Below are 11171 nucleotides of genomic sequence, written 5' to 3' on the forward strand. Positions count from 1 at the left end.
ATAAATAAAATAAATAAAATAAATAAAATAAATAAAATAAATAAAATAAATAAAATAAATAAAATAAATAAAATAAATAAAATAAATAAAATAAAAAAATAAATAAGCTAAATATAAAAAATATAATTATATTATAATTAAAAATATATTATACTTTATATATTATTTATATAAAAAAGATATATATATTATTAATTAATTTATAGTTAATAATCTATTTATTATACCTAATTTTTCTAATTAGTAAATATAAATGATTAAAGTATTGCGGTAGACGATTATCCGCTGTGACGCACGAGTACTTTGACGAGCAACCGTGGTCATTCCCGGTACCAACACCGAAAAAGTTGCAAGCTTATTGGAATGACCATTTGACGGGGCATTGAGGTGCCACGTCCTCTAGCCACACAGCGAATCCGTTCTTACCGTGGAAGCTCCATGCAACCCACAATCTCCAGTACATCAGCACAGAGGCTCCTGGACACTTATGCTGATCACCACGTCTCCCCGCGATATTTTGCCCTGGCTATTGTGGCGATTACGTTGCAAACGCTGGCCGATATTCGAGTCGTCTTACTCGGATGCCCATACATCAACCGCCCCAATGAAGCAGGCGCAGACACGATCGGGCTTCATCTTGAACCGCTTCCTCTTCGCTTCACCTTGCCAAATTCTTCAGAACCAACACGGATAGTTGAACGTCTGCTGCAGGCAGTGGGGACGACGGCTCAGGCTGCTGTCGCGCACGCGGTCCCGTGGCATGCGTTGTTGGCCCTGTTGGGACTCCCGTTTCCCTCCGGCCACGAGGCCCTGTTTGACTACGCCGTCACCTTTTGGGAATACCGGGGTGTGAAGGATAGCCAGCGGCTCCCAGACACTGAGGGACTGGTGCCGCTCCCAGTATCTCCCAACGGCGCCATCTTTGCCCTCCTGTTCGAGTGGCGCTTCACCGACGACGAGCAGGGTGTGTCGCTGCGGCTCGGGTATGACACGGATCTCCTCTCCCCTGCTTTGATGAATGAGCTGAGTCGGGTGCTATGCGTTGCTCTGGATAACATGCTTGATCTTGAGAAGCAGACGCGGTTGCGACACGTGCTACGACAAGCCCTAGATGACGCTTGTCTGCGCGCGGGGTTGAAGCCTCTCTCTGTGCGAGAGTTGGCGCGCAAAAATTTGATCGAGACTGTTTCCGGCGATGTCTGATCTCTTTCTAAGTATTCATTGATGTACTGTGCAATTGAGACGTTTGTGCTCATTAGTTGAATCAAAATAGTTTTTACTCTGCCATGGATGAACCGCGTTCTTGAGTTGGACCCCAAATAGCTCGAAGTGGTGATAATTGGTTGTCTGATGCTAACCCTATCTGGCCACTGGAGTTGAGATGACCTGGGCCGGTGATGTCAAGGTTTGTTCCTCCTTTTGGTGAATAATACAGGGCAGGTTGACTCATTGTCGAGGAATAGGAGCCACCAACGATTAAAAATGTGTAAAGCCTCCACACCCCACAGGCCATCACATGTACCAAACATCAACAACCTCACAATGACCATCCCCAGCCTGGCGTCTCTGCCGCCAGAGATCATTCACCGCGTACTTTATTTCACGGACCTGTCCTCGCTTTGCGAACTTTCCCTCACCAATCGCTACATCGGCGCAATCAGTCAAAAAGAGCTGCTCAAGGTGGTGACCGTGTACCCCCGGAAAGAGAGTCGAGAAAGATTCCAGGCGATTCTCGAGGACGAGACCCGGGCACGACTGGTGGACAGGCTGTATCTGGATGTCAGCGCTTGGGCCGGTGTAAATGCCCTGTCCCTCCCATTCACCCTGAACCCTGTACTCATTGACATAGTATTATACGCAAGAAAGATATATCAATCAAAGCATTCGCGACAAGCAGATTCTCCAGTTACGCAGATTCATGAAGCTCGTCCCGCGCCTGAAGGAGCTCCCCCGTCTACGAAGCATCGTGCTTCGCTTTCATCAGGGCTGTTATGTCGAAGATACCTGGAATGACGCCCATCAGAATGCTGCGTTCCGCTCCTGCGTGATGAGTGAATTTATCTTGGCGTTGGCGTCCCTTGACGAGCCTGTCAAGGAGCTCGCCCTGTGCAACCTCCAGAACATCAACCCGACGGGCCCGGAGGTGGTCCGGAATCTCACCAAGATTTTAGGCAGTCTGCACGCACTGCGGCTGAATATCACGAATGAACATGACGAAGGAAACGGGGAAAACGATCTTGAGGTGAGACGCTCTCATTCTTTCTTCTTGCCCTTGGCTTCTCGCATCGCTTCCTCAGGCTCTGACCCAAATCTCAGCAAAACGAACCGCACAAATTCTTTCCCGAGCTTCCCTCCTTCTGGCTGGCCCCGGCGGCCGCGACCCTCGAACACCTCACCATCTATTCCAGCAACTACTTCGGCTTCTACCCCAAGCTGGAGCTGCGTGAGGTCCACCTCCCGCGCCTGAAGACGCTCGCCCTGGGTAAATACGCATTCGTTCACGACTCCCAACTCGAGTGGATCCTCTCGCACAGCAGAACCCTGACCGAGCTCTACCTCGACGACACCCCTATCCTCTTCGAGGTCTCCGTCTACAACAACGACCGGGCCTGCCTGGAACCCGGCCGATATACCCACAAAGCTGGGCTGGGCAATAAACACTTCGCGACATACGACAAGCGCTGGCACCACTACTTCCGGGCCTTTCAGGTGAGGCTTCCCCACCTGCGTCATTTCAGCTACGGGCGCTCGGAGCCGTGGTGGGCGGAGGACATGACGCCCTTTGAGCGCGAGACGGAGATCACGGTTGGGATGCATGACGAAAGTTACATGGTCTTCTGCGACGGATTCGGGCCGACACCGTATATGAATACCACGATCTATGACACCGACGACGAGGAGCCGTCCTATGAGGGTGATGGCGTGGATTGCATGGAGGAGGATCAGCAGGCGTTGGAGGAGCTGCTGGAGAAAATTGGGCAGCGGCTCGAGGTGCTGGATTAAAGGCGCTGCCGTAGAGACGTCTTGCGGGCAGCTTGCCCAGGACGTCAGCCAATATATATGCTAGGAATGAGCTTCTTCCTCGTTGCGTCAGTGAATCCAAAATGGCATGATCTCTTTCCTAAATCAAGAAAGCAAATCCTGGGGATTTTGATGGCCTATCTTCTGGATTGACTTGCTGGAGTCCAGACATTGTGTACGGAACAAGTCCACGGTGAGCACCTGACAGGAGCCAAAATCCTTTGGAGCAAACAATCGGCTAGATCAGTGTCTTGACATTCTGTCAGCCGAGCGATGCAACGCTGTCATCAAAACCCCCATGATGTGGGCCTTGGCGCCTGGGGCAACCAGAAGATAGCTATCACGTGTCTCCAAAAACCTGACCCCGAGTAATGCTGCCTCAGGCATGAATACATCATGCCTCCCTGGTATATGGCTTTGTCCTCTGTCTTTCCTCTCACATTTATGACCGTGTCTTGTGAGCTATTTGACACGGGATCTGACCGCAAAGACGACTTCCCAATGTTATCGCAGCGCAGGTGCACTAGACAAAGGCTCGCGGGATCCTTCTTGTCACTCGCAGTGGCGGCGCATACCGATGTACGGATGATCTCTCTGATGGAGATAGGCTATGATGATCGACACTCCATTATATCATAGGCGAAGCAGAGTGGCATACATACACGGGATCTTTCAGGTGGCGAGGTTTCCGCAAGCTCGGCGGAGTGGGTCTTGGGCGCGACCGATTAACCCGAGATAAAATCTTTATATCCGTGTCTCAATAAAACCGCAATCGAGATCCACAGCAAAGATCACCAGGTGGCTTGCTTCCACCCTCAGCGTTCGGAAATCCGGATGTCTCAAAACGCCTCGGTCTCGAAATCGGCATGCCGACCACCCCTGAGACTCTATGATTTGCGCAACGATTCTCGGGATGTTGAGTCGGCAGTGAGCTGACACGAGCATATATCTGTTAAGACCATGCGAAGACCTGCGTAAGCCCCCAAAAATATTTACCATGGTTGACATTCAACTCACCACCGGGCGAGCTCTAGTCTCTTACGGTCCTTCCAAGGATGGAGGCTGGAAGCTGCGCGACGTTGCTCTGCGACCCATCCGTGAGCATGAGCTGCTGGTCGAGGTCATTGCTCAGGCGTCTGCCAAGCTGACCTGCATTTCGCCGGGCTGGAAAGTGGCCACGGCGTGCATTATCCGCGGGTGATGGGCCACGAAGGTATTACCCGTGGTCCCCCTACGTTACATGTCTTCACGGGTGTACTTGAACACGATCCTGACAGACCGCCTTCTCATATAGGAGCGGGATACGTCCGACAGGTCGGACCCGGTGTCACTACAGCACACGTCGGCGACCCAGCCCTCATGTCTTTCTCCTCTTGCCAGACATGCCGGTGCTGTCGCCGTGGCCACCCCGCCCACTGCCACAATTTCGACCCCATCAACTTCGAGTCGACGTGCACGGACCGCGTCTTCTGGGAGGAGGGAGCAACAACACCACAAACACGCGAACCAGACATCTTCGGCCGATTCTTTGGACAATCGAGTTTCGCTAGTTGGACGATCGTGCAAGAGTCCGCGGTGATCAATGTGGCGGGCATGGTCGAGAAGGAGGAGGAGTTGCAGCTGCTGGCCCCGCTGAATGCGGGATCCAGACGGGAGCAGGAGCGGTTCTCAATGCGGCGGGCGCACGGCGTGATGATACGGTCGCGGTGCTTGGATTGGGAGGGGTGGGCTTGAGTGCCGTGATGGGCGCGCGCATCGCTGGTTGTCAGACGATTATCGGGATCGCCCGGAACGAGGCCCGTCTCAAGCTGGCCCTCGAGCTGGGAGCAACGCATGTGGTTCGGATTGACCCCGATGCAGATCTCAGCCTCGTCACGCAGGCTGTGCGTGCGCTCACCGGTGGGCTTGGGGTCGATGTCACGCTGGAGACTACAGGGGTGCTGGAGCTGGTGGCCGAGGCGGTTGATATGACGGTCAACAAGGGCAAGATTGTGCAGCTGGGGGCAGCGCCCGAAACGGCGACTGTCATTATCCCGATCCACGAGTTCATGGTGGCGGGAAAAGTGTTCATGGGTGTCGTGGAGGGGGATGTGGTTCACCGAGAGTTCGTGCCGAAGATGATTGGGTTTGGTAAAGTCGGGGCTCTTACCCTTGCATAAGGTTGTTGGACTTTATCCGGCGGAGAACTTTGAGGAGGCGATCCGGAATATGAAGAGTGGAAGGACGATCAAGCCGATTCTTCTGTGGTAGCTAGTTTGATTTCTGGCAGAATAAATGCTCAGAGGCCCCAAACAGGATTTGTATATTTGAGCTAGCCTGGATCGCTACCCATGCATTGCCTCGTGACGGGCGATGCGATTCTCCTGTAGTTTCACATCGATCAATGGTGATAGAATATCGCTCAAACATAACTAGCTACCTGACACCTCTGTGGACCCAACCTTCGCGGAACGGCTCGTGCATCCAAATCCTGCAAAGAACAAGGCTTGTTCAAGCCCGCCGTGGCTGGCAGATCCATTCTTCTTGTAGTGCTCAAGTGCTACCAAGATCCCCCAAAAGACCTTGTCCCCGAGGTACTTGGTTCATTCAACTTTTTCCTGTTCGCCAAGAAACCACAGCCACCAACAATGCAGGAAACGACGATCCGTGAGGGGTAGGTCAGCCAACAACTGGCCAAGCCCCTTGCCTAGCTAATTCGTCAATTACCATGATTTGGAATGCTGGAATGCCATTCTGACTCGATTGGCTACGATACATTCGGTGGAAGGACCTTTCAGAAACCAAACCGACGAGAATTACACCAACCTCATGTCAGCTTCCGAACTATACACTTGTGATATGTACATGTACGCTGACCATATTTACTATTGTTTGCCAAGTTTCTCTAGAACTACCGACGAAGATATTCTTCAATCTGGGATGCACAAAAAACAAATAAGACCGCCACAATACTATCTGATCTGCAAACAGGCTTCGGAATCAGAAAGTGGAAGGTACTCTACATGCCTTGTTCTGGGAATCGGTTGAGGATGGATTGTCTAGAAAGGAGCCGAAGCTAAAATCTGACATGCGTCTGTCGGCAGCCCTAACCACGGGCCGGCTGCGATGATCACTCGTTCAGCCCCCGAGACGGACATTGGAGCCAAGTTTCGCTATGCTACATGCACTCAGTTCTGCCGGTTATATGACCCTATCCACCCCCTTCCTGCTGAATCTCACTTTCAACATTTCTTAATCGTCATGGTCTTGCAATAGTCGGGCACTGGTATGGCCACCACCGAACCGCCCCCTGACGGTGACCTAGATCGGGGTCCGGCTATCATGGCAGTCACAGCCCTCGCGCTTCGCCTTTATGGGCGACGCCTGGTCAAGGGCTTTGGAGTTGATGATTATATCATGGCATTTACAATAGTAGATTGGCTACACGGATCCATTTTTGCCACCAATGCCATCGTTCACTACATCCCTAGCTTCTGTTCATCATCATGGTCGCCTTTGCCCAACACTTGGCTGTCATCGGGGCTGCCCGCCATGTGTACTACTTGACCACGACGCAACAACTCCAGGTGGTCAAATATGAGTGGATTGCTCAAACATTCGGGGTTCTGGGGTTTGCGACCAGCAAGACGTCGGTCGCACTGCAGATCCGGCGCATCCTCGGACCCAACAGCCGCCGAACGAGGTGGCTACTCTGGCTCATTATAAGCCTAACATATACCATTTATGGAATTGATTATATCTTTAGCTTCGTGCAGTGCACTCCACCGCGTGCTATATAGGAACCGTGGATTCCGCATAAATGCTGGGACCCCAGGATACAAACCGCTTTCTCCCTGTTTTTCTCGGGTTCGTTTGAATAAATGAGATACACCATCTAGCATGTCTCGCTGATTTGTGCAAGTGTAGTATGGAATATTTTCATCAATTTGGTCCTTGCCACCATTCCCATTCCTATTATCTGGCATACACAGTTGTCCGTAAAGCAGCGGGTGGCCGCGTGTGCGCTTTTGGGACTTGGACCACTGTAAGTATCTACTGCCGAGGAAACCATTGATATCTTTATAAGACTGCTTTTTATCTTCTCATTCTTCTTACTGACTGGTTGGGTATCATCACCGACAGAGCCGCTGCGTGTGGCATAGTCAAGATTACCTACATCGTCAGATTACGCTCTCGTAGCGATCTAACCTGTATAGATCTTGGTGACCGTATTATAACTTGCATCGGCCAGAGAAGTGCTGACTGTTGTTTTGCATTGAACTAGGGTCTTCCCTCGACTCGAGTATCTGGTCCACGTCCTATAAAAATTATGCTGGGGTGTGAGTGAGACCGAATTGGCTTGTTTGCCATATAGAGAGGGTACGGGAAGTGTAGAGGGTAGGATTCTGGTAAATGATTATTAGAGTCATCGGGATCAATGTCTCATGCTTAGCACAGAGAAGAATGGAGCTGGCTTAACTTTTCCCGTTCCATTCGTGTGAGAAGTCTCCAGTTCACACATAACCGGAATCCGAGGGCCCCGTCATTGCATGTTAGCAAGGTGCTACCAGGCAGTGGGCCGCCTATATCTGTGGCAGGGCTGTGCAGCCCACACCCTCTCATACGGCGAGCAGAGGAACCTCAACTCCCTCGAAACGGCGTACCTTAAGCCAGAACGGTGGCCTTATGCCGGCTAAAAATAGGCGGCCGAAAGCCCGGATAACCGCTCGTTATATAGCCCCACAAACATCCTGGCACAGGAGACAGACCGAATTTATACGCCCAGGGCTAAAGTTCTTCCACAAGATAATCCTAGCAAGAACTATCTCGCCCTCTCCATCCTTCGAATAGTTGGATCTCAGTTTCTATACCTCCTCCAGCCAAATCCCATATCACGCCAACGATGGTCACCACCGCAACAACCGGCGTCGCCGCTACCTCCACAGCTTGTGGAACCTCCTATCAATACGAACTCCCAGTCCATGACGCCGCCTGTGGTGTGCCCAACCAAGCCAACTACTCGACCATTTTCGACTCGTGCGCGCTTCCCGCCGGGGTGAGACCCTACGATAACGACTGCGCACTCTACGCTCTTGCTGTGGGGCAATCGGTGCAGGATCTAACCGATTGTCTGTACAAGGGCGGCGTCGCCTGGGCAGATGTCTGGTGCACCGGCGACGTCAATTCCACCGCGACCGCCACTTCCTTCCCCACTCCAACAAAAGCAATATCGAGTTCGAGCTCCAAGAGCACTAAGGACTCGAAGTCCTCAACTACAAAGTCCGGGATTGCTGCGACGGCGTCGGCCACGGGAGGGGCGGGTGCTGTGACCCATACAACAAAGTCCGCGGTGGGTTTAGTTGGCATTTTGGTGATGGCTATTTTGTGTTAGAGATATGAATGTGGGCAGCGTCACTTCAACGGACGTATATGGAAAATGCTTCGTAATGCTCAACTTGGGGGTTTCTGATCCATTAGGTTGTGGTCGTGTTCGTGATCCATGGCCGTATAGAATCAAACGCAGCTCCTAAATACCTCTGAGTGTTGTTCCATTGCAAGGCAGTCATGCATGTATTCAAGCGATAAGATATCATGACAAGCAAGACTAAGATCGTTCCCAGAAACCTACTTACTAAGAAATTAAGCACAAGATTTGAGCGACCGCGATCAACAGCAATAGTTAGTCAACCTTTCTACTATCCAGATATTTGGTCGCTAGAAGATATCAGCGGAGTTTATATTACAATTGAAGGACGTGTTATTTTCAGCAATGCGTGATCAAGTCATATATATATTGGATCTATAGATAAGTCATTGCGTCATACCTTCCCATGGAATGCAATCCCCGATGTTGTCCTGCTGTTTGTCAGAGAATCGCGGAACCGAACTCGGGATGGGCGCAGGCTCGGTGGCCACGATATGAACCGGGAAGTGAACTTCGAGGATTCTCGTCTGGACCTGCGCAAATCATGATGCAATCAGAGAACGGTTCCCAATGTCCTCGTATCGGTTTCCCTTCTGCAGGAGAGGACTTTCTAACTTGGGCAGAACTCACCTTCGACGGCCGGCTGTTGAACCCCAGCCGAACCTCAAGCATATGACTGCGCCGCACATTGCACGTCTCGAACGTCGGCGTGATAGCCGTCGGGAGGAGTTGCCCGCCCCAGAAATCATCCGGTATATTGACCGCCGTCCCGACGGGGGTTTCCGCCAGACACACGAACATGCGCAGATTGCTCACTGTCCGCAAGATACGCGAGAGACGCTGGACCCGGACCTGGCCCGCGGTCCGCACCTCCGTTTCTTCGACGATCATCGCCTGAAAATCGTTCAGGATGAGGTCATGATCCGCGGCATTGACCTTGGTAATTTGCACTCTGATGGGAAGTCGCTGGCCGAGGTGGAGATATGCGCCACACATGAGTTCGATGCTGACATGATACGTTGTGGCTATCGCCGCCGTCGCCTCTTGCGCGGTGGTTGCGTTGCTGCTCTGATGGCAGCGGATGATGACGGCGCGGTGTCGCGCGAGAGACTGCCTTGGGGGCAGGGGGCTGGATATGGGGCAGAAGAATATTTGGCGGGACTGCTTCGTTGTGTCAGCAAGAGGGGCATCTTGCGAGATGTGCATGTCACGCAACCTGCTTGATGGACTGCTTCAGGAAGCCGCTGATATGGATGTTGGCTTCGACGGCATATGCAATCTCGGCGGGGGCGGACCGATCACCCGTGCAGGGAGGAAGGCGGCGGAGCAAATGGGGCATCTCTTGCCCTCGGACGGATGGCGCGGGCTCGGTTTGGGAATGTTTCTCCAAAGACTTGGTCGAGTGTGCTTTGTAGCATCCCGATACCGTGGGAAACTGGCAAGGGAAACTTTAGTCACTAACGGTATCACAGTAGTCATTCAATGAGCACGTACTGCTACGGAGAATGGAAATGTGTACTGCTTAGGCCCTAGGGTCCGGAACCTCGAGGTATCTTGATCCAGCTGCCCGCATGGGGGAAATATCTGCTGTGCCTCCTGAATAAGCTTAGGTCTGGTCAGCCTGCATTTCACTGGCACGCCACAGGTAATTTTGAAAATATACCTGGTGACATTCCGTGTGGCTTGAGCCTTCCATTCTCGAAATAGACCGTCCCAACAGGGTAACGGTGATCTGCGATATGTCGACTGGGGAGTCTAGATTGAGGATCAGGTGGCCCGACACGCAATCGTTGTTCGTATATGTCGGCTCACGCTTGTCTAGTTCGATCTGTAACTCCATACACGAGGTAGGATCAAAGAAACTCATCATGAAAGACATGGAAGGTCAGCACAGTCAGAAAGATGAGATTCAAGCCGGTTATCATCTAATGCCAAAGACTTTGACCTAGAATCTTCGGACATTTATCGACTGTGCGAGACATATTTCGTAAGTGACTTTGACTGCCGGCTCAGTGGGCGCATTTTCTTGGCCTTTGCCATGATCCGGAGGAGCAATGCTACGGCTATTTTTGTTCGGGACTACGAGCATAGTATCAAAATGCAGCAAATCTCTTTCCGCTTCAGCTCCCACGTTACACGTCTCTCTTTTCAGCAAGATGAACTTCTTTCCCGCTGAAAGTTGCAGAAGGTGACAACGTGGAAGGTTTACATAGGTACAGTCTCGAGTCGGGAAGCGGGGTTCGGCTTAAGAGCGGGGCGCGCGCTGCGGTGGGCTAAGCGTAACTGGGCACTCCCATTGGTTCGGGATAAGGATGGGGCCTCCGTACCGTCCCTATCATCCAGGCCCCGAGCCTTCGCTTCCAGTCACCTACCTCGTAGCTTGCCTGGATGTTTTCTTCTCGGTCGCGTTCTTGTGATGTTCTGGAAAACGGTCTTTTGAGAGGGCCCTAGTTATTCTGTCACTGCTTTCATAGCCAGCCAATATTGAAGTTTGGGCTTGACGGGTGAGTGAGACCTTGCGGAGCGACCGCGAGACACCCATATTTAACGGGCTGTCCCTGTAACACCACTCTAATGAGGCCAAGCTGTCATTTTATTTACGCAGAAAGGCACGAATGAGATAAAGGAACTTCCTAGTGTATCAGCAGCGTGATCTGAATGCCAAGCCTACATTGATCTCTGACACCCACTGTCTCTGATTATTTTCACAAAAGCAATGGTGCCTCCAGTTAGGGCAACAGGCTAA

At 51.7% G+C, this 11171-nt stretch overlaps 6 protein-coding genes across 6 annotated transcripts; 5 read left to right on the forward strand and 1 right to left on the reverse strand.

Annotated features, from left to right (window-relative positions):
* Positions 1 to 333: 333 nt before the first annotated feature.
* BO97DRAFT_449508 (CoA-dependent acyltransferase) lies at positions 334 to 1203 on the forward strand (the record flags this gene model as incomplete). The annotated part of the gene is made up of 1 exon (XM_025698874.1): positions 334 to 1203. The coding sequence occupies exon 1, from the start codon at positions 439 to 441 to the stop codon at positions 1201 to 1203; it is 765 nt and encodes a 254-aa protein (XP_025545674.1). The 5' UTR covers positions 334 to 438.
* A 194-nt stretch (positions 1204 to 1397) lies between these two features.
* BO97DRAFT_439096 (F-box domain-containing protein) lies at positions 1398 to 3003 on the forward strand (the record flags this gene model as incomplete). The annotated part of the gene is made up of 4 exons (XM_025697953.1): positions 1398 to 1405; positions 1557 to 1797; positions 1850 to 2242; positions 2317 to 3003. 4 exons carry the CDS (start codon positions 1398 to 1400, stop codon positions 3001 to 3003), a joined length of 1329 nt encoding a protein of 442 aa, XP_025545675.1.
* Positions 3004 to 4018: 1015 nt separating this feature from the next.
* On the forward strand, positions 4019 to 5310 carry BO97DRAFT_474219 (NAD(P)-binding protein; the record flags this gene model as incomplete). The annotated part of the gene is made up of 5 exons (XM_025700304.1): positions 4019 to 4118; positions 4154 to 4234; positions 4316 to 4617; positions 4671 to 5156; positions 5206 to 5310. 5 exons carry the CDS (start codon positions 4019 to 4021, stop codon positions 5269 to 5271), a joined length of 1035 nt encoding a protein of 344 aa, XP_025545676.1. The 3' UTR covers positions 5272 to 5310.
* Positions 5311 to 6283: 973 nt separating this feature from the next.
* BO97DRAFT_447481 (uncharacterized protein) lies at positions 6284 to 6800 on the forward strand (the record flags this gene model as incomplete). Its single annotated transcript, XM_025698789.1, has 2 exons — positions 6284 to 6432; positions 6492 to 6800. The coding sequence occupies exons 1-2, from the start codon at positions 6289 to 6291 to the stop codon at positions 6798 to 6800; spliced, it is 453 nt and encodes a 150-aa protein (XP_025545677.1). The 5' UTR covers positions 6284 to 6288.
* Positions 6801 to 7642: 842 nt separating this feature from the next.
* Positions 7643 to 8520, forward strand: BO97DRAFT_474220 (uncharacterized protein). The gene has a single exon (XM_025700305.1). It carries the CDS (start codon positions 7904 to 7906, stop codon positions 8390 to 8392), a length of 489 nt encoding a protein of 162 aa, XP_025545678.1. The 5' UTR covers positions 7643 to 7903; the 3' UTR covers positions 8393 to 8520.
* A 160-nt stretch (positions 8521 to 8680) lies between these two features.
* On the reverse strand, positions 8681 to 10292 carry BO97DRAFT_419348 (uncharacterized protein; the record flags this gene model as incomplete). The annotated part of the gene is made up of 6 exons (XM_025696557.1): positions 8681 to 8715; positions 8826 to 8958; positions 9056 to 9586; positions 9642 to 9860; positions 9920 to 10021; positions 10089 to 10292. The coding sequence occupies 6 exons, from the start codon at positions 10290 to 10292 to the stop codon at positions 8681 to 8683; spliced, it is 1224 nt and encodes a 407-aa protein (XP_025545679.1).
* Positions 10293 to 11171: the final 879 nt, after the last annotated feature.

This window comes from Aspergillus homomorphus (assembly GCF_003184865.1).
Source record: "Aspergillus homomorphus CBS 101889 unplaced genomic scaffold BO97scaffold_117, whole genome shotgun sequence".
Taxonomy (NCBI): Eukaryota; Fungi; Ascomycota; class Eurotiomycetes; order Eurotiales; family Aspergillaceae; genus Aspergillus; species Aspergillus homomorphus.

What these genes read in the sequence shown, in the direction of transcription:
- BO97DRAFT_474220 (XM_025700305.1), top strand. Translation starts at nt 7,904, where the DNA reads ATGGTCACCACCGCAACAACCGGCGTCGCCGCTACCTCCACAGCTTGT.